Genomic DNA, 27,185 nt, shown 5'->3' on the forward strand with positions numbered 1-27,185 from the left:
CAAAATTTTGCTTTTTTTTTTTGCATGATTTAAGAAATTAGTTTGGGAAAGTTTTATCGCATTAGGATGTTACGACTGCAGCCATCCAGTTTGAATTCTCAATTCAGTCTCCTAGCAATTTCTATTTGGTAAATACATGTAATTCTAAAATCTTCTGTAGTCATTCTGTAGGAATGACAGGGAAAGACAGCAGAGTAGGGATTCTGCAGGAGGAAAGGAGAGAAAAATTGAACAGCGAAATTGAGACTGAAGTGGGCTGAGGATGCCCTGGGTAGGGAACAGAATTGACTGAGATGGGGACATTTTGAGTACAAAGGTGATGAGTTTGGAGGGAGGTGAAAGAGATCTAGAAGATAATTATTTGAAAAATATGTCTACTTAAAAACTTATGTTTAAACGTCCATTGCAAACCAGTTTATTCTACAGATCTCCAGATACAGACAAACCTCTAGTGTTAAAAGGAACGTTAACTGACTTCTTTCTTTTCCAAATAATGCTATGCCCTGAGATTTTTTCTTACTTTCTTGTTATTTTCCTTGCTTTTTGCTGTGGTCAGACAACTGAGTATTAATCTGAAGAAGCGTATTTTGCTTTGCTGCAATGTAGGTACTCGTCTGACTTTGTGAAGTACATTTTGCAATTTCTGCTCAAAACTGAACCTTAAAGCAGGCTTTAAAACGGTGTCCAGTGTGGGAAAACTTAATTTAAACTTATCCTTGACAGTCTGCCTAGGTGAGACTACTGTCTGATTCTCCCTCTTCTGAATCTGCCTTTGGGTTGTAGAAATTGCTGCTGTGTTTTTGTGCAGGGGCAAGACCACCCACCTGCTAAATTGGTTCAGTAGCTCCTAGAGGTGATGTCTGTGGTTTGGGGTTTTCTACCGGCCTGACCCGTCTGTCTGTCTGATTCTTTCTCTCTCCCTCCAAAACAAACTGTTGGAGCGTAGGAGATTTGCTATGCTTGTGAAGTTGAACACTTCCCAGAAATTAGAAGACAGAGCAGTTGAGCTGAGTCGGTGCAAGTCAGGGTAAGGCAGGTTCGTAAAGAAAATGCCCGTAGCATTCCAAATTCCATTCCATACCAGTCCCAAATTACGCAACACTGGTGTTTTCCTGATGTCCTTCCAGTAAGTCAAGTTGGTCTCATTGCCTTTTTATTTGCATTCTAGAACAAAACCACTGTCATTCCTGACTTTCAGAATTTTTCTTGAGTTTTCAGCAGATACCTGCTCTTGACATATGTGCTTCTCACACCAAGTAGTATCACAGCATAATACTGTCGCTCCTTTACTACAGCTGCATTCTCTGCTACAAGCCTGAAGTAACCAAGACGATAAGGGTGCTGCTGATTTGTGTGAATCTGGTGTACACCCAGTGGTCTGCATTTTCCACTTACTGATCAGTTCTTTCTTGCTATCCTGGCCAAAGATGCCAAAAATGCAAAGCGAAAAGAAAGGCAGTAATGTCTTTAACATGTTTCCAAAAGGAAACCTTCTCAACCAATTTACAGCTGAAAACTAGATTTGCATATATTAACATCACGATATGAGTAAACAGAGCTATAAATATTTGCTGCAGACAATAACAAAACTATCACAATGCCAAAATATCAGTGGTTCCCAGTTACACTGATAGGTTTCCATTAGGAAATGAAGTGACCAAATGAAACTAAATGAACTTAAATATTGATAAGCAGATTAGAGTTTGTAAATAAACTGGGATTTAAAGTGCCTGTTGGAGAAACTTCCTTAAGGGGAGGAGCAGCAGAGTTCATGGGATTGCTCTCCTGGTTCATGAGCTACTTGAATGGGCACAGATATACAGCCCTCTCCAACCTGGAAGCAGATCTATTTGTATTTAAGTCAGCTGTGACTTTGTCAAAGTGTAACTGTAGTAAACGGCCATGCTGCTAACACGGATGAAAGAAACTCCTCACGCACTGCCTAGACACAAACTGTGCCAAGAGCTGGGTCAGGACAGCAGCTTCCTTCTCAGTTAGCCCATCCCAAACTGCCTATCGCCACTCCACTGCCAGGAGTAAACACCTTTCCAAATCTTCACTGAAACTGCTCCAGCAAGCCCTCCCTGCCAGGCACAACTACAGGGGAAAGACTAAATAGGAGGTTTTTTGCTAATCCTTGCCATTTTGAGAGAGCGTGCTGCAAAGGATGCAAAGGATAAGATTTCCATACCGCAGCCCACAAGATGACCACAAGATAACCACATCATTGCAGTGTGGCCACGTGGAACAGAAAGGATGGCAGTCAGTTCCAGCTATTCAGATGCAAGATGAGTTTCAGGGGAGCTGTTTATCAGCCACTACATTTGCAGCATATGGGACACAAAAACAACAATGAACTTGCACTAAAACTAAATTGTATTTTGTAAAATTCTTTGTTGTCTAAACTTAGCAGCTAAGTGGCTAACAAGTGTCCTCTAACTGCTGTTACTTAGAATGAGTACAGCAAAAGTCACTACTTGAAGTGCAGTAATGAGCCGACCACAGATACATGACAGTAACTGTCTGAATATTATGATTGGAATCTGCTTATCTGAGGATGATCTGGATTTTTCTTGTGACTTGCAAATTCTCATCTGATTTTCTATTTGTAACATAAGCTTAGAAAGTAAACTATAATATGGACACAGATAGATGTCATAACTCTCAAATTCATTTTTAAAAAAGTAAAGAAAGCCCACATACTCTTCTTTGTTGAGCTCACTGGTGCTCAGAAATAGGAGCACCATCTGTTTTTCAGTCCCTAGGATGATAGCCTTATATTCAACTACTGCATTTCTATTAAGCCTCTGCAGTATGCAAATGCCCCAGATATGCATGTCTAGATGCCACTTCTGTGGCACAGTTCCAGCAAGAGCTCAGAATCAGACCAAACCTATTTCGTGCCTTAACATTCAAAGGGAATGAAAGATTACGGCCCTACCATTAGTTTTCAAGTTAATGCATGGCAATTTGCTGCTTTAGTGCATCCAGAGCTCCTCAGAAAACAGGCTGAGGTATTTGGTGTTGTGGGTCAGATGTGGTTTGAAAGGATATAACAAAGTCTTTCTGGAAGCAGCATCCTGTGAGTGCTAGCAACCTGTCCCTGACTCAGACTAATATTGACATCAGCCCTTTTGAAAATTTAATGAGAAACTAGAAATGTCATTTTTGTTTTATGCTAGCAGATAAAAGTTTGCCTTCAGTGATCTGAAGATATATTAGCACTTATCAATTTCTTTTGCATACACTGCAGGTGAAAGCAAAACTGCGGTACCTTATTTTGAAGTGTTTCAGGCTTCCACTGCCTGTTGTTCCTCCGTTACGTTTTGGTGTTTTGATAAGGAAGTTTTTGTGTGCCACTATGAAGTCTAGAGTCGGATTGTGTTTCTAATAGGCAATAGATGGCAATCAATTTTAATGCCAGAAGGGATCGTGAGATGATTCCAACCGGTGGTTACATAGTTAGCAGAACTGTAGGTTGAACATATTAAGCACTGTAACTTGGGCTTTACTGCAGCACGTTGGTATGGTTTTGCCCAACTCAACTGAAATTAAGTGCCTGACTTTAAGTTAAATGCCTGTTCCTTTACAGAGCAGTATGTTATGTCCACATTTAAAAGGAACCCACTGGAGCAGGCCTTCCGAACACCCAACACTCATTTGACTTCCAGCTACTTGATAAATCAGTACTGGATAACCGTCAGTCACAAGGCACCGGCCATCCTCTACGACCTGTACATGAGGCTCACGGGGAGAAAGCCCAGGTAAGAAGACACATGCTTTCAGCCTCCTGCACATCTGCCACTGTCATGGAGAGCAGACCTCTAACAAGTTCTGAGACCTGGCTGCCTCAGCCTGGAGTCCCTGGTCTTTTTCCCATCTCCTCATCTGGAGGAAATTGCCAAAAAAGAAAAGGAACCGCACGGCTGTAGCTAAGTGTAGTCTAAGGTTCCCACCGTTTCCAGTACCTGGGAAACAGCACATCTTTTAAATTCAACTTTTTACACCTCAGAGGTTCCCAAGACAGAAGAGGAGGACTGGTAGTTACGCTGTCCTCTGTATAGCAAGAGTTCTGCTATTGCAACTTTCTGATGTGGTTGCTTCTATCTGTTGTGAGCTTGCATAAGGACTTGAAACCTGCAAGGTTTAGAACACTCCAGCTAATATTTTTTTTTCCCCATAAATCAGATGCATTATTATCATTTGGCAGCACTGGCTCAGCACCCTGAAATCTAGGAAGCAGTGGTTTCTGAGTGTGAATAAATCCTGAATTGTATTTACAAGGGCAGTTTATCATTGCAATTAGTATATTTGAGCTTTGGCAATGTCGTGGCTAGGAGGAACAGGCAGCACGCATGTCCCGTGTGGGTGGAATGGATGCTGGTGTAAGTAACTTAACTTGGCCAACATCCTCCTTTACTCCCTGCCACCACAGAGGAGAATTTATTGTGCAACACAGGAACGGTATGACAGCACTGTGTTGATACCAGCTGTTCTGTGCTCTTCTGCTAGTTAGAAAGCTGGCTTCAGCTGTTTGCAGGGAAATCCCTGGCTGATGTGTTACTCTGATTTCTCTCTGACATTCTGCTACCCAGGGGGATTGGTCCATAAAAAACCTTCCAGTTATCCAGGAATCTAGAAATAGAAGTAAACTGAGTATGAGCAAGAACAGTTTGGAATCTGCTAACTGTTGAAATAAGCAGCAGTTAGGTCTTGGCGTTGCCATTACTATTGACATTTCTTTTCATAAAGTTGATTGGCATAAATAGCCAAATGGACATTGGCTGTAATACTGTACTTAAACTTCAAATAGAGCTCAGCATGAACTCATGCTGAGAAAGATATCTTCTTCTGAACTTTAAGATTTGCAACCTGAGCGAACATGGCTCAGCAATGAACTTGTGAGCTCACCAAGTCTTTTATCTTTTTTTTCTTATAATTCCCCTTTTCTTTTTACATGCTACATAAGCTCATCCAGGTACTGCTGCAGTGTGGTAGAAAGCATAGTAGCAGCTCATTCATTCTTTTCTTCACCGCTACCTATAAGACATCTGTGGTCTAAGGCCACATCAAATGAAAAAAAAAAGTTGAATGTGTCAATGAACCTGCTTTAATATTTCCCTTTAATTTTTCCCTCTTCTTCAGAGAAAGCAGCTAGGCTTAACTTTCTTCCTATTTATCGCTCCCTCTATAGAAGTACGAGCCATCTTCATGGCAGTTTCTTGAATTTTCTCCATGACCCTGTGCCAGGTTTGCAAGCAGAAAGGAGAAAGTTCTTTGCCAGGACCAAGACCCAAACTTCAGTTCTCTACTGTATCCATACTCAGCTCATCATAAGGTGATGGGTTATCATATAGAATAGGCTATCTGGGAGCTGGTTATGGTTCTGCAAATCTACTGTTTATTCAGGACCAGCCTATGACCTTCAATAATTTGAATTGCAGAGTAGTTCAGAGGACCTTGGTTGTAGTTCCTCCTGTAGTAACCGCATGCAGTACCCTGTTTACCAAAGGCTAGGTACAAGAGTCCTCTCCTTCAGCTTTAGCCTTTCCTATAATGCCTCTCCTGAGAAGTTAACTTTAAGTGTTAGATCATTTCAGTAAATTGCCAGATGTCTAGCAAAATTGCCCTAAACGGCTTACTGTTATTGCTGCACATCCATCCATGACTTAGAAAATAATGTGGTTTCTACCATTAGTAGCCTCCTGGGGCAATCTGTCACACCTGAGAATCTGCGCATGCAAGGCTCAGTATGGGAGCAAATAAAGCATTGCTGTAAAGAGTTTTCTAGAAAACAAGATACGTTTCTGAAATGTAATTAATCAGGCTATCAATGACAGCTAATACTTGATTTCTTCCTGTCAGTTCCTCCATAGCGGAGAATAAGATTTTCTATAGGAAATCTGAAGAAAAGCACATTTCTACTCAGTTGATGTTTTTCAGTAGACCACTCCTTCATCCAAAGCAGTCAATATTTTGAATGTGGTCATAACATTTGAGCTCAGTCAGTTAACATGAAACACAGTTTTCATACATGGCTCTTCAGATGCTTCACTTCTCTATTTGACCCATACTTTTAGCCACCCAGATACGTTGCTTTGGGTAGATCTACAGTCAGAGCTTATTCTGCCTACATTGACAGGAGGCAACGTGGATAGTCTATTTTCAGAACATAAGTAGGGACACACAGTTGATTCTCTTATCATTTTTTGATGACAGATTCCATTAGCCTTAAGTGCTTTAAAGATACTGATGGCTTTGGGGAAGCCAGTTTGAGGGGCAACTTCAGATCCTTGCAATCTAGCCATATACGTTGTTTCCCAAGTTCCTAGAAAGTACTAAAATATTTGCAAAGCTTTGACCCGTAGGACTTGCCTACACAGGCACAATCAGGAAGATTAATCTGAAGCAATTTTAAAGTCGTTTAGATAAACTGCATTCAATCAATGTGCACATAATTATTCGGAATAAAGGTTCCCTTAATCTGATGGTATGCTTTGCTTCTAAAATGAAAACCACTTTAATTCTGAGTAGGAGTGCCTGTGTAAGGTTTTAGTGCTTTTTCAATTCGCTTTGGGTAAGCTGTGCAGTTCTCCTCTGAACTGATGTACTCATTGTGTCTTTTCCTGCTATGCTTAGTGCTTATGTCGTGGCAGTCACATCTGCAGGGGGAGAGGCCAGCCTGGCACCATTCTTCCCCAGACTGCTGCCTTTTATTTGTCACAGCAACTGTGTTACCCTCTGGGCAGCTCAAAATTTCTCATGAAAATAGCTCTGTTTTCCACAGAAATCAGCCTTTTAGTGCTTTCTCTTGCCCTTATCTAGTCTGAGAGAACATGGTGTTCTCTCAAAATGGACTGAACACTGTACATCACACTTTAAAACTGCCTCCCGCAGGCCTTTTGTACTCCTGACCATTGGGACAATTGTAAAATAATCCTGCAAGGTAGGCATCCCTTTTATATACAAAAATGAGTAACAAAAAAAGGCCAAGGCAGAGGAGAGATGTGAACCTACATTACCAAAGTCACCGTTACAGTAGCTGTGCCCCTGAAGCAGCTTTCATCTTTACTGGGACACTCACACTCCAGGAAGACATTCAAACAGCTCCCCATCCACCCAAAACCAAAGCTTATGGACTTGGCTGATTTTCAAGGTCATCCACCAGGAGTGCATGCTATGAGACCCTTCCTGTATAAGGAAGGACACAAAACCCACTCCAAACAGCCACTGTATTATACAGGGAGAGGAATGGCTGAGAAAACAATTTTTTTTGAGAAAGAGAGATCAAAGAAGCCCAGAGATACAAAAAGCATGCCACCAAGTTATGTGGTGTGGTTGATATTCTAGAGGGAAGGGATGCTGTCCAGAGGGAGGGACCTTGACAGGCCAGCGAGGTGGGTCCATCCGAACCTCATGAAGTTCAATAAGGCCAAGTGTAAGGTCCTGCACTTGGGTCAGGGTAATCACCCAAACTGGCAATGTACACTCGCAGCCCAGAAAGCCAACAACATCTGGGATGCATCAACAGAAGCGTGGCCAGCAGGTCGAGGGAGGCGAGTCTCCCCCTCTACTCTGTTTTGGTGAGGGCCCACCTGGAGTGGGTTCAGCTCTGGGGCCTCCAACATAAGACAGACGTGGACCTGTTCAAGCAGGTCCAGAGGAGGACAATGAAGATGATCAGGGGCTGGAGCACTTCTGTCAGGACAGGTTGAGAGAGTTGGGGTTGTTTAGCCTGGCGAAGGCTCCAGGGAGACCATATAGTGACCTGGTACTTAAAGGGGGCCTACAGGAAAGATGGGGAGGGACTCTTTATCACAGAGTGTAGTAATGGGGGGATCACAGAGTGTAGTAATGGGGGGGGGGGGGGGACGTGGGTAGTGGGTAAACAGTTTTAAAACTGGAAGAGGGTAGATTTAGATTAAATATTAGGAAGAAGTTTGTTACTCTGAGGGTGGTGATACACTGGAGCAGGTTGCCCAGAGAGGTTGTGGATGCCCCATCCCTGGAAGTGGTCAAAGCCAGGCTGGATGGGGTTTTGAGCAACCTGGTCTAGTGGAAGGTGTCCCTGCAGGGGAGTTGGAACTAGCTGGTCTTTAATGTCCCTGCCCAAAGCATTCTACGATTCTATGATTATATCTGAAAAACCGAAGATGAGCAACTTACTTCAGAGCTTGTCCATGCTGCAGATGCAGTCACCTCTGTACTGGAGGTAGCTCCAAAAATCAAAGCTCTGCTTTGGGAGCCAACTCAGGCTTGAGAACATTAGAGAACTTGTGTGGTAGTGTTGTGGTTTAACCCCAGCCAGTAACTAAGTACCACACACCCGCTCGGTCACTCCCCGCCCTGGTGAGATGGGGAAGAAAACTGGAAAAAAAGTTAAAACCCATGAGCTGAGGTAAGAACAGTTTAATAAAACATATAATGATGATGATAATAATAACAATATAACATAAAATAATAGTGATCATGTTAATAATAAATAATAATAACAAAACGTAAAAAGAGAGAGGAATAAACCCCGAGAAAAGCAAGTGATGCACAATACAGTTGCTCACCACCCACTGACCGATGGCCCAGCCAGTCCCCGACCAGCGACTGGCCCCTTCCAGTCACCTCCCCCCAGTCTATACACTGAGCATGACATTCTGTGGTATGGAATATCCCTTTGGCTAGTTCAGGTCAGCTGTCCCGGCTCTGCTCCCTCCCGGCTTCTTGTGCACCTGCTCACTGGCAGAGCGTGGGAAGCTGAAAAGTCCCTGACTTGGAGTACGCACTGCTCAGCAACAGCAAAACATCAGTGTGTTACCAACATTATTCTCATACTAAATCCAAAACAGTGCTGTACCAGCTACTAGAAAGAAAAATTAACTCTATCCCAGCTGAAAGCAGGAGACAGGTAGAAAGAGAGGTCTCCACATCAGGAAGCAAGCAATATACCTTTGTGGGTCTGCAGTGTGCTGTGCAGGCTCACTACTAGTTCCAATGGGCTCTTCACCTCGTACATGGTACATGATGTAGATATGGCCTCCAACCCTTGTTTGGTTCAGACCAGTAAGTTAGGCATCAGTTCTGCCCTGGGAAATGCATATTTGCATCCACGTTTAGGCCGCTAATAGAAGCTGGTTAACTGGAGACCTCCGCTGGAGCAGTTAGACTTGCTGAGCAGGTTCTGTACCTTTGCAGTGCTGATGAGGAATTGCAATGCCTGTTCATCTGGCTTGGTGAAAACACCTACAGAGCAAATCAACAGGTTTTGCATAAGGTCAGAAATCCTCTCCACCTCTGACAATCCTCCTGTTTTGCAGAATGATGAAGATTATCAATCGACTACACAAGTCTATGCTGCTCCTGCAGTATTTCTCCACTCAGTCCTGGGACTGGTCTTCAGATAATATGAATATGTTAATGAGTCACCTTAACACAGAGGATAAAAAGGTATGTCCTGAATATGGATTACTAATCTCCAGTTCTGTTCATCTGCAGCAATTATTTTTGGTGTATCACATGACATTCAGATGACTGGAATTGAATTTAACCTGTAATAACTTATTTCCTCCTTGTTTTATTAAATCACTTCTCAGAAACCTTCCATTTATTACAGGAGAATGTTTTCTCCTGAGGTGTGTTGCTCTTTGTCAGGTCAATCACTGAATTCTTTCCAGTTAACGTGGCAGCTGTGGTGGGTGATCTAGATGGAAATTTGACATTTTCATCCATTGGTTTTAACGGGCACTGCACAGGGAAATTTAGTTAACACATAGTGTCTTTCACTGAACAATATAATAAAAGTTCCTGTTTTATTCAAGTCCCCAAAGATATGTTGTAGTCTTTATAAGTTTGAAATACTCCTTAGGAATGGGATTGCAACTGAAAAACTGAATGAATACAAAAAGTAGACTTGTGACAAGCTTGAATGCACCTTTGGTCAGTATCTCCTTGCAAAGAGACACAGGTGTTCACATCAAATTGGCCTCAGTCACATCATAAAATTCTTGCACAGACTCCCAGTAGCAGAATCAAGAGTTTTATTCCCTAGTCTGCAGAGGGAGTGCATGTAGCAAATTCTGACTTGTAAGGGCAGTGGCAGAGCTCTGACTACAGCAGATGCAGAGGGAACCTAAATAGTATGATAGGAGCTAGTTCTGAGGCATATAAAAAATTACAGCATCAAGGCCTGAGTGCAAGCTAGACAGAGTTTCAAGCTTACCAAGCTGCTTATGAGAACTTTGTGAGATGCACTGCATCCAGTGGTGCCACACTGGGAGCAGTGCTCAAGCTAGATAGTTTGTGGGCAGCACACTTGGCTATACATATCTGACAGACGCTGGGATCTGCACAGTAGCCAGCCCCCTGTGTTAGACCGAGTTAGCTAACCCCTCTCTGCCCAAGCTATTGCTGGTCTGATACCAAAGCACTTAGACCACATCCAATGGCCTGGATGGGCACGGCAGTTAAAGGAAGGTATTTTTCTGAGTATCTTCCCATTAAGGCCCTGTAAATAAAAAATACCATTCACTTCGCTCATTCATTTAAAAAAAATAAATCTTGACAACAAAACCTCTTCCTCTTTACAAATCCTTTCTTTGCTCAAATAGACAGACAACCGCCTGAGAGCTTGCTAACAGTTTTTCCAGTACAAGCATCTGAAACTAACTGCAGTAATTAGCTCTAAAATTAGATATTTTTTTTATGCCAAACACAACAGTAACCCATTTCTTGGACTTCTGTCGGTCTAGCTGCCATGAGAGAAGGCATCCAAGCAGAGAGTAGTACTGACGTAGAGGCACGCATTGACTCAATGTCCAGTTCATTTATTTACATATAATTCTAGTGACACATCGAAAACTGCATGGAGGTTTTCATATGAATCCATTCACCTGAGTGGAATGTCATTTTTCTTCCACAACTGTGTGTGCGTACGTATGTGTGCAAATACTTGTATTTATGCAAAAATTGCCACCTGCAAGACAAACTTACCTCTATTTTCTGCCAGCTAGCACTACATTTCTGCCTGCTTTTCCCAGATTCCCAGCTGGGTAAGACATTAATTGATAGCTGTGAAATATAGTCTGTTAGTGCCCACATCTTCTTGGAAACTTGGTGGCTTTAAGAACTTCAGACAGGAATGGAGGTCAATAAAGAATTGATGCTTAAAGTAAATTTGGTCTGAATCCTGAAAATAACTTCTGCTCTTTGTCTTTAAATCCCAGTTATACAACTTTGATGTTCGTCAGCTGCACTGGTCAGAATACATTGAAAGCTACTGCCTAGGTGCTAAGAAGTACTTGCTAAATGAGGATATGGCTGGCATTCCAGCAGCAAAGCAGCACTTACGAAAGTAAGTCATACTCAGCGACAAGAGCTCTTGGCTACCTTGAACAGCTTTTGAGGAAAATTATTCTAGTTACCTTGCAGTAATTACTGTTGAATAATGTGGATATAAACATATCATAATTTGTTTCTTATGGCAGAGGACTGTCAGTACTTCATTTTTCCACCCCATAAGAAAAGGAGGGCTTTTGATGACACTAACAATTAGAGGTAGTTATTACACCTTCCCAGCAGGTGACCAAGTAACAAAATTACAGTTCATAAGAGGAATACGTGGATACAGATGACCTTGATCATTCAGAATTACAATAACAAAATAAGGGTCGGGATTAAATTTGGTGATGTTCCTGGAAGTTTTTAGTAATTCAAAGATATTGCATAAAAGCTTTAAGCATTTCTATGATTTTATATTTCATTTTAAAGACAAAGTTTCTAATTCCTTGGGGGTAATGGGCAAAAAATCTTCAAAATCAGTGGAGAGCTTATGCATTTAATCCCTGGTGACAGTTTAAGAGAGTCTCAGTGAGCCATTTGAGATTATCCTTCTATTCAGTTAAAATTATGCTCTTCTTCTCCAGCCCTTTTACTGAGAAGTGGAGACAAAAGGAGAAGTAGCAGCTCTCTTGGAGTAAGAAACTGGTTGTTTCCTTTAAGAAAACCAGTCTTGTGTACTTTAAATGCTAGAAGCATAAAACAGGCTGTTGCCATAGCAAGGAATCCTAAACAAGTTCTTTATTCGTGGGTCATTTTAAAGGATTTATAAGAACCTCTGTAACAGGCTCATAACTGCCTCATAGTCCAAACAGGCAGACTCTTACAAAAATTAAACCAGTCCTGGGGACATTAGGTACAAAGTTTTTGTCCCTTGGACACTGAGAAACTGAGAACTGCAGAAACTTTTGCTTGAGAGAAAGAGGACAGAATGATTAGCATCTTAAAGTTCCATTAATACCATTTAAATATATGGTGCAAACTCCATCTCCCCCCGCCCTCCAAAACCCCAGTGCTGCAGTACTGCAAAAGTGAAGACCATTTTTGACAACTGTCATTAAAGGCAAGGTTTCACCCAAATAGGAGAACACTATTCATCAGCTGCTGCAAAGGTCCTCTAGCCTGGTACCAATCCTGCAAAGTAAAAAATAGCCAACACACCCAAACAGAACAGAAAGTGTTGGAACTAGACTATCATAAAGAAAAAACTCTCAGTATGACTTCTGTGTGCTCTCATTTCAAACCAGAACAGAACAAGAGAGATTTGCAATACAGGTATTCCACCTATCCCAATAATTATTTGCTATACTCTGACTTCAACGTAGCTTTTGCAAGACAGTAGGGACATCTTAGGCACAAGTTTTTCACTAAAATAGAAATGGCAAAAAGCCCAAGGGCCACTGGTAAACAGGATTTATTACAAAATTACCTGTAGCAAATGAAGCAAGCTGGTAAGCCTTTTGTTGTTTTCGTCTTCCTCCCCAAGACGCCTCTTTCTCTTTCTCAGGCTGAGGAACATCCGATATGCATTCAACACCACCCTCCTTGTGATCATCTGGCGCATTTTCATTGCAAGGTCACAGATGGCTCGAAACATCTGGTACTTTGTGGTGAGCCTCTGCTACAAGTTCCTTTCCTACTTCAGGGCATCCAGCACCCTCAGGCACTGAAGCCATCCATCAGAGCAGCCAGCCTCTTCCAGAAGGACCTCCATCTCCTCCTAATCAGCAACTGTGGGCATCGGGGTCTGAAAGTAGCAGAAAAACCCACTCCCTCCAACAGCAGCCTGCATTTACTGTGCACTGTTATGTTCACCTTTTTAGTTTTACCTAATGCTTTAATACATGGTGGTCTTTCTTCCATAGGACCAGGCCAATTTTTTAAGCCATAACTGAAGCTTTAGGAACAGGTCAAGCTGGAACCATTCATCTAGAGTCTCATGTGCAAGAGTAAGGATTAACCAAAGTCATGGTCTTCCCACGTACTACCTAGGCTATCTTAATCCCATCCTCTTCCTCAAAAGAGGCAAATTTAAAGCATACAACCTTGGACAAAAAAGGATGCCATCAGAGAAGACCCAGCCAAGGAAATTAAGGAAATTAACCTGTAAAAGGTCTTCCTAAAGAGGCTGTTCCTTCATTCTCATTCAGTGAAATGGTACCTTATTAAAAAACATGATTTCACATTTTCAGTTTTTCAAAACTTAGAGGGACAAAACAACCAGTTACACTGGGCCAGTGAGCACACTGAACAGTTTTCAGATCCTGTCTTATACTGCTACTGAGGACTGATACTTTCAAGCCATAACTGAAGACAGACATAGAATTCATGTACCTGTGTTAACTCTACCCACTCACAAGCTGCTTTCTTATGGAGAGGTTTTTTTTCTCTCTGTGGTTAAGGTTGCAATCTATTAAAAAGCCCTGTTCTTGCATTTATCACGTTTGCTTGGAATTTTTTTTTTGGCTTGAAAAATGCTGTATTTAATCTGAGAATGAAGAGAAGGCTTCTTAAAAGATTGAAGAAGAATTCAGAAACTCTTTGTTATTTCCAAGGTCTTTTTCCCCCTTGGATTTGTCTGCAGAAAACCTCTCTCCCTGTAGCTCAAAAACAGCCTGATGCTGTCCTTCACGCTTTCATTACAGCTACATCACTTTGCAGTTGATCACTTCCACTGGCAAAGAAAGTGTAAAGATATGTATGGAGGAACGCATTGGGCCAGTTCTGCTGCCACTCCTGTCATTAGGAATTTAAAAAGTCTGAGATTTGTTTTTGCTGAGAATAGGTTAATGGTTGGACTCAATGATCTTAAAGGTCTTTTCCAACCTAAGCAATTCTATGATTCTATGACTTCTGTATAACAACAGTCATGCACTGTGAAGGCAATGCGTTTTGTCCTACATTGTTGTTTAGAAAGGAACCCAAGGACCTTCCAAACACTTATGGCTATTGGAGATACTTGTTTCACCTATTGAAGTACGAATGCCATTGGGGGAAAGAGAGCCTTCTTCAAAGTAGCTGGTGCAACAACGGCCTCAGTGCAACAGCAACAATTTTATCATGCTATCAGATTTTCAAAGTCACATCTAATATTGGAATATTTTTTATTCAGATAACACTGAATAAGCACTTTACGATTACCAGGCTTAAAAGCAGCTAGTTTTTGAAACAATGCAGCATCCAGTTGCTCTAGTCTTGTATCATCCTAGCTGTCTGGAAAAGTAATGCTACATGGGAAAAAAAAATGACACAGTTGCTCTTTTGAGAGCCAAGAATAGCAGAGTATTTACAAAGCTGACATTCTTCAAAAAGTATACTTGTTTTTGGCAGTGAATGCAAAAGCAAGTTATGATGACAGTATATTTATATCTTAGGCCTCCAAGCTAGTTCAGAAGTATTTCTAAAGGTGCAAGGAATTAATCTTGCCCTGTATGCCCCAGAGGTCTAGATTCAAGCAATTGCCAAAGGATGTCTGCAACAGAACCCGACCAGAAACATGGTGTCCACAACAGCAGGGCTCTGGCATTCCCTAGCAAAGGCTCCTGTGTTTGTCACACACTACTTCTGATCTACGCTTAATTAGGTCAAGCACCCAGTTTGCAAAGATGCAAAATTTTTAAGCTCTTGCCTTGAAAATGTACTTTCAAAATGAAACTGTGCTGGTTGTTAGCTATGTGTTTTCCAACTTCAGACAGCCGGCAGTGCATGCTGTGCATTGCACATTAGCAAGGTGTTGCTGCCTGGGAAACTAGGAGCTCCAGGTTCGGGTACTGGGGACCAGACCTTTCATGTATAGTGCTTCCATAGCAGTGTATGTGGTGAAGGTTAGCTGCATTACGCTTTGCTAACTTGTTGATGCAAAGACTGTGGCTACCTTGGCAGGGTGAGGCAGGTTGCTGTACGGATTCCTCTAGGAAGACTGCATTCCCCCAAGTACATAATCAGGTCATCAGCCAGCTTCCAGTCTTCTCATAGGAAAGGCTACATAACAAAACAACACTGCAGATTATTTTGAAACAAAATCCCATTAAAAAATGAGGAAAGAGTTTCAACTCATACCCTAAAAGTCTTTTTAAGTGCCTGCCTTATGTACAATGAGAAGCAACAGCCAAGGGGATCATAAGTCTTATGCTGTGCACGTGACAGACAAAAACTTGAGTCTCACAGAAAAGTCAAATACTGCAGACCTGTTACACCTACGATGTCTTGTCTACATCAGCTAGGTCTACTATGAGTAAAGTGTCCTGCCTTCTCTTCCCCAATGCTAGTCATGCCATGCATTCCTCGCCTATGCCTGTAGGCATTCACAGCTATTTGCACAGGCTGTATTGTCCCAACAAGTCTGAGATGCATCTTTGCTCACCTGAGCATATCCAGACCTGTTTTCTGCACATGCAAAAAAAGATGCTTCAGGGTTTCACTCAGAACAATGGTGGTATCGCGTTTTAAAACTGTTCAACATTCTGCTGAAGGTAACAGCCACAGCAAAGCTACTATGCAGCCCTGAAAAAGCAGCAAGAACTGCTTGGGATGTTGTCGAACCATAGCCGTTGCAGATGGTGTAAGCCCTTCTGGAGACCTTTCATAGCCCACGTGGCATTGCCAGCAGCTGGCTCCAGAGCTCTGGCCTTGCCTGGGCAGGGATCAAGCTTTTCTTAACACAGACATAACATGCAGCAAAACTTGAATCCATTTTCTTGTGGCTTGAGGTGTTTTCAGGTGATTGTCTGAACCACAGAAATATTTCCGAAAAACCTCAATGCAGAGACTGACACGTGGCCACGGCCTTTGGTTGCCAGTCGGGACTGTCATCACGGACAGCTGGACCTGGCATAAGTACTTGTTCTCACCTCAAACAGTGACTTTATCTTTGATATTTTACTATGTGCTCCTCAGTGTATTTGTATGTGCTCTGAAAAACCCCAAGCCTTGGGGAAAATATCTAAAAGAGACACTGAGTGACAGCCATGTCTTTTCTTCCCTATTCTCTCTCTTGCTCTTTCACGTATACTCAACAAGCTTTTGACAAAAAGAAAAGCCAAATACGGTTGTTATTAATTTGAAGTGGAGGCCCTGTGGTGACCATGCACAAATCAACGTGAACAGCTCAGGAGCGGGTGTTACTCATGGCTGAAGGCTAGAGCTTTTAATACCTGTAAAGGTTGAAGCAGGACTCGAGGTTGGGTTTTTTCCCCTTACAGAGGCAGCATGGTCAGGGGGCTGTGGGGAGGACAGAGGAGAAGGAGGTGCATTCCTGCAGCCTCTGCTGATGGGCAGCAGAAGCATTGCTAGGCCCAGAGCATCCAGCTCAACCAAGCAAAGGGGGCTCAAGGGACCAGAGAAGTATGAGCTGCCAAACTCGGAGGACTCTGCCTCCCAAGGAGTGGGGGAAGAGTGCCATCAGCGTTTTGTTGTCAGTTTGGTCTCGTAATAGCACATAATGAATCCTTCCCCCAGCTACCAACAGGCAGCATAGAGAACAATACTGGCAGCCCTTCTGCACCACCACAAAAGAAAATACCTGCCACAAGACAGTATAATGGGATTATTTGTACCCTATGAACTTGCAGTGTATCTGCCCCTTCGCGGTGTCAGAAGCCTGCAGTGCTGCTACAGAAATAACATGGACCACTGCTGAACCCAATGTACTAATGTTTTGTTAATACTGTGCATATACACTAGTCTGTAGGCTATAGCTGTGAACTGCTGTGCAAAAGCAATGATACACTGAATATCATTTCACTGTTAAAGAGCAATGGGCATAAGCTTGCAATTAAGAAGTAGCTTTTTAAAAATTAAATTGTGATAACAAAAAAAAAAAAAACCCAACATCCACAATCTGAGTTTAAACTGCCTTTTGACTGACTACCAAAGCTGTTTATCTCCAGCATGTCTGTTACCAAAAAAAAAAAAAAATTTCTTACCCCTCCACCCTCTATCCCAACAACTTTGTTAAGAAAATAAAATTCTTTCTTGGTAGAGGCAGCAGGGGCTAACAGACATACTGGTATATTACAGGTTGTTGGCCCATTACCCACCTCCTGAAGAAATTTGTTATTTTACATTTTCTAAGAAAACATTATTATATATTCCTGTGTATATAGTTACATCTTTCGGCACCAGCCTTCTCATACAACATACAGAGATGGTAAAAGTAGTAGAGCTCATATTGAAATGCCAGGCTGTACTTGTTTGGTATGCACTGTTCCAATTCAGTTTAAGATGAAGTGATTAAAACCTACCCTAGTTTCCATTGTAAAGGAAACTTGACCTGTAGTACTATTACTCAAATCATCCTCATGAATAAGCAACTGGGAAAAGAGGGAGGGGGGCATTCTTTTGTTTGTAAATAAGCTACAGCTTCATGGTTGAAAGCATGCTGTTGCTTTTCCAGCGTTGATGTTCTGCCGCAGAAAGCAAGGATGAACTTATATTACAATTGGACCCTTTATTCTAGTGCAGAGTAAATAACATTCTGTACATTCCCCAGAAGTTAAATGGTGAACATCCCATTACATGGTGCTAAATATCAGTATGAAGGTGGTACAGACTAACTTAAGAGAATTAAAAAAAAAAAAATAGGTATTTGGGGAATAATTTAAAGATGTACTATCCCACTTTTCTCTATTGCTTGAAAGTCAACTATGAATTGAGTTGGTTTGTTCAGATTAACATGAAAACTACTTATAAAAAGTTTCTTGTCTTTACATAATCTCAGCAGACCCCAGTTTATAGTAAAATCTGTACTCTTCCACTCTCCAAAGTTTGTACGGCTCTATCTGCTATTTCTATTCTCTTGTTAGCTACAAGACCACTTACTGTTACAAATCTTAATTACAAAGTTTCTAATGTTAAGATGTAATCTTTTGAGCTCTCGAATCATATAAAATGGTAAAGTCACAAATTATGAGAACCTCAGCCATAAAATTGTTAATATGATGTTTATGTTATTTTAAACATTTAATAAAACAAAATATTTTAAACCTATGGTCACTTTGCATCCCTTAAGTTGTTAAAGGAGATGGCTACTTGCTGTCCATCTTGCTGAACTCGCAGTTCAGAACAGGCTGCATCAATACCACATCTGTATAGAGCTGTACCACAGCTGTACCACAGCTGTACCACAGCTGCCGGTGTCCCAGCCTGCGTGGCCCGGCAGCCCCACCTACAGGCAGCTGCCCGCACAGGCAAGGAGAGGGAAAACAAGGAGGGGGCGATCCACGCTTTTAAAAGCAGTGCCTATAAGACTCTAACCCGGATACGTAGGACCTGGAAGGGTCCATCTCTGATAAGTGTCCTCCAGAAAGCGATAGGGACAGGTCTTCAGCAAGGACAAGTTGGTAATAACCCAACCAACTTCCTGAACAACATCCCATTTGCACCTGAGAATATTACCCCAATTTCTTAGTTTTACAAGGTAGATAAGGATGTGAATTTACACTTGGTATGAATACCATAATGCTCCATAATATTAATCTGGCATAAAAAGCTTTTAAAGTCTCAAGAAGTATCGTATGCTTTTATTTCAAGACCTCAGCACAAGGTGAGAAAAGTTTTAAAATGTTATTGCATAGGCATGCCTGGAAGGGTGAGAAATAATCATGGTTTATATGTGTTTCCAAGAAGTGTACACAGCAATGCTTCAGGCTGTTGGGTAAACCTAACCTAGCAATTCTCAGGATTGCCAAGAACATTCTGACTTTATGACAACTGTGCTTTACATGATGTCTCCAAAACCATTTGGAAGCAGCAGCACAGTAAGATAATGAAATCACCTTGACAGAGAGCAGGAGTAACTTGAAAGTTGTTTGTTTTACAAGTAGAACAGTTGTTGCCTTTTCCAGTTTGGGGGGGGGGGGGGGGGGGAATAATTCTTTCTTACTGAAATAAAATCTTCACGGTTGGGAACTTCAACAGTCAAAAATCTCAAGGTGCCCAATGCAAAGACACTGTCTGAAGGTGGCACTCTGTCAGTGTATTTGTGGACAAAGAGAATGTCACATCCCTCTGAGGTCTCAGCTATCAATTCTTCAAGAAAGGAAAAAAAAAAAAAAAATACCAGCCACTGCTTGTATTTTATCATTAAAGCTTTAGTCTAGAAAATGTTTCCAGCTATCTGCATTGGAAGAGCCTGAAATGAAAACACCTCCCTTCCCTTGGCTGCTCCAGCAATTCTGCTTTCAAGTACATAGGCACAGCACAGCCTAGCACCAGTCCACTCACATTCCCCCTAGCTGGCCTGCTAGATCTTGGCTCATTCCCCAACACTTCAGGAAGATTCATGACAGGATTACCTGCGCTTCTTCCAGTGCTCAGCGGGATCACAGCGGGATCAGACACCCTGAGCACTGAGCACAAACTGTAATTGTTCTGTGTGTCAGTACTTCCATTTTAATTCCAGTGACTGCAATGCCTTGCAGTAATCTCATTTTCAGAAACTTTTAATGTTATAAGTATATGTATGCATATATTTCTAGATACACATGTATAATAAATAATACGTATATTATGTCTCAAGACAGGACTGGTCAAAATCTTTGGCATTTATATATCTATGAATGAATATACAAGTCACAGACACACGCATACAATTTTGGAAAGGAGGAAAGAGGCAGATCTAATCTGAGTAGGGCCAAATCCCCGTATGGCTGGGCTTCTGGTAAGGGAGAGGAAGAGAGTTTTAATATCAATCGCCATTACAATTAGTTGCAACAGGTGGGTAGCAAGGTGCAAGCATGCTGTAAATAGTGGTATGCTATGCACTGCCAATAGATGTAATGGGAAACTAATTTAACAGAAAATGTAGCCAGAGCTGCCTTAATTTCAGTATAAAAGTAGGCCATATCTTACCTAATTTTTCAAATCATACATACTCAGTGACCAAAACTTTTAGCTTTTTTTTCCCCAGACAGTATTTTGAATGCTAGAAGTTAAAATGTATTTCAAAAACATCTGTTGCTAAATTCCAGCGGGGCTATGGGGGACCAAGACTTGGAGATGGTAGATGTGGATGGATTAGTATTTTTCAGTTTTGGTCCAACGCTATTCAAGAAAAAAAGCATTTCATTATCATAATTTTTTTAAAAAACAAGTTTGTTAGTTTTCAAAAAAATTGTTTATCAAAAAGCACACTATGAAATATTTTCACCATGTATTATTGATAAAAATGTTTTTGTCAAGAGATCACTGTACTAACTCCTTTCCAAAAATCTTATTTTTTGTAGAAAATTTATCATCCTGGACTCATTTCACCAAATTGCAAATATATTTTCCTTTAGATTTCTCCAAAAGGCTTTTCTTTTTTTGTTAATTGAGAAACTACATACCTTGATAAAAGCAAAACGGAACCAACCATACAAACTGAAAAAAAGACATGAAAAGTGAGGTGATATTTAGCATGCATGACTAATTCTGGATGAGAAGTCTTTCTTCCTGCCATGTAAACAATCATGCAAGCAGCATGTTCCTCATCATCAGATGGCTGATTTCTCCTGAACCCCGTGGTAGAAGTGGTCTCGTGGAACATGCAGCACATAGAGTGCTGGCAAATACAGGCAGTGACCTCTTCTCAACAACACAGGCTAAAAAGACATAAAAACATGTGTGTAAAGTGTGGGTGCCACAAATTCTGCAGGTCTAATCCACTGCTGCAGACAAGGGAACTTGACCCACACCACCACTACAGCCAAACCCACAGGCGCTGCTTTGCCCAGCCAGCCAGTTTGTCTCTCGTTCTGTTGTCCCCAACCCCAACGATACTGCTACCCCAATGTCACATTTTTCGCATTCTTCCAGAAGTCATGCAGCTCCCAAATTGCCTCCCTCCTCACAATCTGTTCTCTTTCCTCACCCCACACACATCTCCCAAACCCTTTTGATTAAAATTCCTTTACGATAAGAAGATTTCCGTATCAGAGATGAGGAAGAAATAGAGGAGGGTCCAGAAAGGCCCTGAGGTGTCTGTGGGCCAAGATTAAAAGGAAACTGGCTCGTCACAGCTTCACTGTGAGAGGAGAAGAAAGGGTTGAGTTTGACGTTTCTCAGTCCCCAGAATATCCACTTGATTGTCCATAGCTATTTGACGTAGGGTAAAGCCAAAGCAGGGGTGAGGGCAGAAAGAAGAGGGGAGCTGTCCCAGTTTGCATTGAAGGATGCCAGATAAGAGTGACGATTTCTCAACCTTTGCATAAGCTTCTGCATTGCTGTGGCCACAGTGACCTTAATTCCAGTCTTGCCTAACAGAATTTAGCATGAAAAACAAAACCTGACCTATGCTATTCAGATTAGACAGAAATATTATTTCATTCTTCTTTTCAAGCTGGTGGCACTCAGTGCCGTTTGGTATTGACTTTATAACGATGCTCTTTCATCTGAACAGCATTTTGTCAGTCTCACTCTAGGCTTTGTAAGATTTATACTACATGTCCTAGTCCGATAAGAAAAGAGAAGGATGTTGAGGACTTCCTGTTTGTTGGTTTCTGGGTTTTGTTTGTTTTTAGATACCAAGTGAAAGATAAGCTTTCAGCCCTACTAGTTTTGAAAATTATCGATAGAGACCACGGCTCATGATGTTGGTCTTCTCTGAAGCAAGAATAGATAATATCCAGTAATCATCTCTCACTTCCTTGCAACATAGCAGGGTTTAATGAGAGGAAAAAGTCACAGCATTACCATGAGCCTTTCCTTAATGAAGATTATTTCAAATCCTGAAATCCAGGACATACATCAAAGACACTGTTTCCATTTTGTTAGCAAATATTTTCTTAAAATATCATTTCCCATTTTTTTATGTAAATGTGATCTTTAGGGAGGAAAAAAAAATCAATTTTCCGCTAAGATGCATCAATGAATTAAAGCCATCAGCAAGAAGGTTCAAATTCATTCTAAAGAACAAAGACTTAAAGGTCAACCTGCGGACTTCAGTATTTAAAGCTTTTCTACTGACATTCTGATGACATAGTATTATCAAGCCAAATAGTCAATTACATAAACCAGGGAAATTTTATTATTATTCATTTTCTAAGGGAAGCAAAACAGGGATGAGGAAAATTATGTAATGTAGGACAACCAATCCTTAGCTGATGCCCCGTAGCTTAGATGACAGAATAAGCACCAGGTCTCAAGGGAAGGGATCCCAGCCAACTGTCCCCGCCTCCCTCAACTCAGGACAACCAGAAGTTACTCGTGTTCACTAAGAACAGATGCCACAGGTCCCACTTCACAACTGCCTGAGTCAGAATTTGGCTCTGAAAAGTGCTGTGGCACAGTAATAAAGTAGATTTTTGGACTCCGGCCTTCATGCCCTACCTATTGAATGGGATACCAAAGCAAAGGAAGAACAGCTGCCTGCAGGTCAGTTGAATTAACCCATATCCCCATTCAAAGCTCTGAAAGGGGCACACACTCGTCTGCTTCTCTTGCCAGAAGTGACCTGATGCTACAAATGCTCCTGACTCCCAGCACTGCAACCTTAGAGGTGACTTGCTTCTTCCAGGGAAAGAACACACACTATGCTGCTGCTCATCTGAGCTTCACCAGACCCAGATGTAAAAACCACATCAAAAGTACGCATCAAAGAAATGCATATTCTATAAAAATTACTCAGAATGAAGATTAGGCAAGACATCATCAAGGCAATAACTCTGAAGCTGCCTTTGAAAAGCCACCTAAGCAGTGATTTCCATAGGCTGCCAAAACAAAACACAACAGGGGAAAATACACCAAATCGCCTTAACACCATTATTCTGCATCTCTACCCACGGGCCTTGTCTGTGTCCCGGCATGTGTTCAACTACCACTAAGGAAGAGGAGGGAGTGAAAAGAGAACACCACAGATGAAGGTCTGCTGACAGGGATTGCAGGCACATGGATACAAGTGACAAGTCTACCTGCACAGAGAGCAGTCTGCCCATAACTAGATTTGGGGCTAGGGAAGAAAGTGACTTTGAATGCTACTGCTCAGCTAAATCCACCCTGCTTCAATTTTCCCTGAACAGAGTATGCAGAGCGCTTTGCAGAGGGCTTTCGACAGAAATTCCCACCTCAGCTGCTGACCAGACTTCTGTATTTCTGATTCACTTCCACTGCAAGCTCCTCTCCAACTGAGCTGTTTGGGCTCATAACCACTCCAGAGAGCACAACCCCTGGAGAGCCACTGGCTTGGGAAGGTACTTAGGGAAAGCTACTGCCGAAGTGCAACATAATTAATTGGATTAAATGTACATAAACTGGTTAGAGAAAGAAGGGCTGATGAAAATGCCAGCAAAAATAGTAAACAGGTTTGTAGGAAGAGGTGGTGCTGGTATGTAGATCAGTAAATGTAATCAAGAGAACAGGCAAGATTTGAGGCATGCAAGGCAAATATTTTGCTAGTTATAATGCTGCTCCTTGGCACTGTTTCTGACAGTATCTGCTGTACAAGACACTGAAAACCCCCCAAAAGAATGGGTGAGTACCCCAGTGCCCCTGCCCATCACATCGTGACAAGAAAGCAATAGAAACCTACAGTATAGCACAATCTTGCTGGGAAAGGAAGGTGGATTGAAATGTATCTTCTTCTTCCTCATTGCCTCAGGCTGTCAAAAATGAAGATGTTTTGGAACTTGAGGAACTGAAGAAAAATTTACAACTATAGATGGTAAAAACTAGAGTTTGTAACTGTAGAGTAATAAATAAAAGTTTGGCTACTTGGAAGTGTGAATGAGTAACTTATTCACCAATGACTATGTTTATGCAGCTCTGAGTGTAAGGGGAAATTTTTCCTTCAGTTAGTCCTGCCTTCACAATTCATGATTATTGATCATTTTAGCACAGTTTTTTACTCCCCTGCCAGCAGAGGCTGACGTGACGATTGGTCTGGAAAAAGAGAAATGTCAGTTGCCTATGGAGGTCTCCAGAAAATTTGCTACCACTTAACACCTCTGCGGAAACTTCATTGATAAATAAAGGGCTGCCAGATAGGATACTTGAAGAAAAGTACTAAAAAAGACTAAGTCAGTGAGTGCAAATTCAGCAGTGAACAGACTAACAAGGTAAGCTAGCTTGAAATGGCGAGTGAGGCTTAAGTGAGGGATTTGACACTCTGCAGGCTGGGAGAACAGTTACACTAAAGCAAAGCCAAACACAGTAAGTTAGAAAGTAAAAGAGAGAAATAAACAAATTTTTCATCTTGCTCGAATGAAAGAAAGCAGATATACACTACCATAGTACCTATAACTTACAGCTTCATTTAGTATTAAACTCAAGTGACACAGATAGACTTCACGTGCCAGTTTATAACCCCAGCCGGACAACAGACCTTTGATTAGCTGTGACACTGGCGAGCAAGGTGTCATAAACAAAACCTTTCAGGTTCTGGGGTTTGTAATGGTACGTAAGGACTGATTTGGGAAGCCTCCATACACGCTGTTTATCTGCCCTATAGCCACACTGCCGATGCTCCACATGAGCCGTCCCGGGTCTAGCACAGCTCTGCTCCCACACAGGTTAATGAAGAAAGCCCAGTCCCCACGGGAGACAGGGCCAGCCCGCGGTGCGATTCTGGCTGTACCACCTCGTGCTAAAAGAGCCCTCAGCCCTGCTGGCGGTAAACCCTGGTCTTGGCTTGGCAGAGCACTAACCTAAATATACTGCTTTCATATGAAAGCCAACTCATTTATAAGCAAGTCAAAGCACGGGATGATTTGTAATTTTGTGCATCATTATGTCCCAAACACATTTGAACAACTCCTCCCAGACCTGCTAGGGAACATGGATGTGTTCATCCATCCAAGCTGACAGTGAAGGAAGGGGAGCTAGAAAACACAGGTTTCTCCTCTGGGCCCAGATACCTTTATATCCTGCAGTGCCACAGAGAGGGACAGGAAGAAGAGACATCCTCCAAACCCCTTGCTCTGCTCCTGGAGCCCACCCCTCCAGCCCTTGCCCTCTTTGATTGCGTAGGGTGTTAGAAAGCCAGCTGCCTGCCTCAGCAGCAGAAACGAACCTCCAGGGAGCTGTGCAGGACATGCAACCCTTTTTATTTGTGACTCTACTCCACATCACCGATCTGCTGTCTGGGAAGTAGCCAGGGTTGCGTTTCCCAAATACCACAGTCCCCCAGTACAAAAGCACTCAAAGTTACTCACTGCATTGCACAAGTGACTTCTCATAGATACGGCCACGTCCTCTGACGGGGAGCCCTTAGACAAACCTCACAAGCCAGTTTTGGGATTTAGCAGACATTCACATGCGTAAGTAACTAGCTAGGCAGCAGCTTTAAAGAAAATTACATCTATTTGTATCTAGCCCAACAAGTCAGTCAAATGGCTGCTTCTGGGCAGTCTGAGCCACACATTCCCAGTATGCTGTCCTGAAAAATATGTTGTAGTCTTGCACTGGGTTTGTATTTGTTGAGGTTTTGATTCATATTTTTAATTACATTACCAGGGAAAAAGGCATCAGAGGCTTAAAGTTTCTCCTTTGCTGTGAAAGGAATATTTTTTTGTTTTGTAAATCCGGTCAGATATTTATGACCGAGAATTAACCCTGGCGAAACTGAATTCTGTGATACAACTGAGCCACGGTGCAACATCACCTGCAAAAGGATTTAGTTTATGTTGAGTTTATCTACCACCCATTTACGTTCATAATAAAGCTTGTGGGATGACAATATGTTGAAAATAAGATGAAAGCCAAGCACAACAGTTAGCTTCTGTTCAGTTCAGATTACCCTGAGTCACTAAACACTTTAATCACCTTCCCAGGTTTTTTCTCCCCTTCCATCACACTCTCTTTCCAGCTTGGTCACGTACTCTCCCTTGTGAGCCACTGCAAGGCCTCCTTACCTCGACTCCCCTCCTGGAGCTGTGCAGCTCATTATTTCCACCTCAGCACCAAGCCTGAGTGTCTCTGTATTGAATTATCCCCGAGGTCTTCAGGGCATTCTTCCCAATTCATCAAGGTCATTTCAAATTCTAATCACATCCTCTGATGTTTTAGCTCTCACTGCCAGCCTGATGTCATCTACAAAGTTGAAAAGCACACACTGTACTCCAACATTTAGATCATAAATTAAACTCCTAGGCAGTGCCAAACCCTCTCATTTTCCCACATTACCCCTTTTCTCCCTTATCCTCCCCCTTTTACCCTCACGTCCTTCATGGGGAAGCTTGCGCTTAGCTGCTGTTGACAGCCAACACTCCGGGCCAAGCACAAATCCTTGCTCTCTTCCACAGGAGATGACAGTGCTCAGCAAAGCTGCTCGTGCCCGCGCTGTTGCAGATGCGTCCCTCCCCAGCCCGCACAGCTCCACACGCACCAGCCCCCCTCGCCCCCCCCCCAGCCCTCCTGCCACCACCCACCCTACAGGCATGGAGCCCCTTCCCAAAGGAACACTGCCTGCCCTCGCTGGCGTGGGGCTGTGCCAGCCTGGGGAAGGGTTAGCTTAAAGCTCCCCTCGCGTGGCTCAGTGCTGCTTCGTGAACTTCTGGGGTGCCTCTGAGCAGCTGCTCTTTCCCCTAGATGAGTCTTCCAAAAGGCAGCCAGATGGGTTGGTATTTGCCTATCAAAAACGGGAAACAAAGCATGGCTGGAATATAGCTACTACTTCAAAAAAAAAAAAATAATAAATACGAAAGGCAGGGAAGCCTTCCTAATTTTTAACTAAACAAGGGGAAGGGGGAGGTGAACAAAACATGCAAAGTAGCAGTAAGGGAAGCCAGGTCTCTTTCTGGAGAAATAAAGTGGGATGGAGTGGAGAACTGTGAGAGTGACAAGGGTCACGGCCGTGAGATGGGGACCACATTGAAACCAGGAGATGTACCATTCAGCTTTGGCCCTTCCATTGTGGGGCTGTCTGAGGCTGTGATCTAGCTGCTGGT

General features: G+C 42.3%; 1 protein-coding gene across 2 annotated transcripts in view; it reads left to right on the plus strand.

Moving 5' to 3' along the window:
• Window positions 1-17,928, plus strand: part of FAR2 (fatty acyl-CoA reductase 2) — a 149,824-nt gene extending 131,896 nt beyond the window's left edge. The window contains exons 9-12 of one of the 2 annotated variants that reach the window (XM_037390225.1): window positions 3,593-3,764; window positions 9,309-9,438; window positions 11,214-11,341; window positions 12,833-17,928. In XM_037390225.1, coding sequence (XP_037246122.1) covers window positions 3,593-3,764; window positions 9,309-9,438; window positions 11,214-11,341; window positions 12,833-12,995 — 593 coding nt within the window. In that variant the 3' untranslated portion in view covers window positions 12,996-17,928. The remainder of the gene's footprint in view (window positions 1-3,592; window positions 3,765-9,308; window positions 9,439-11,213; window positions 11,342-12,832) is intronic. The other variant, XM_037390226.1, reaches the window with a different exon arrangement.
• The last annotated feature ends 9,257 nt before the right edge of the window (window positions 17,929-27,185 follow it).

The sequence above is a fragment of the Falco rusticolus genome, chromosome 5 (genome assembly GCF_015220075.1).
Source record: "Falco rusticolus isolate bFalRus1 chromosome 5, bFalRus1.pri, whole genome shotgun sequence".
Classification (NCBI taxonomy): Eukaryota; Metazoa; Chordata; class Aves; order Falconiformes; family Falconidae; genus Falco; species Falco rusticolus.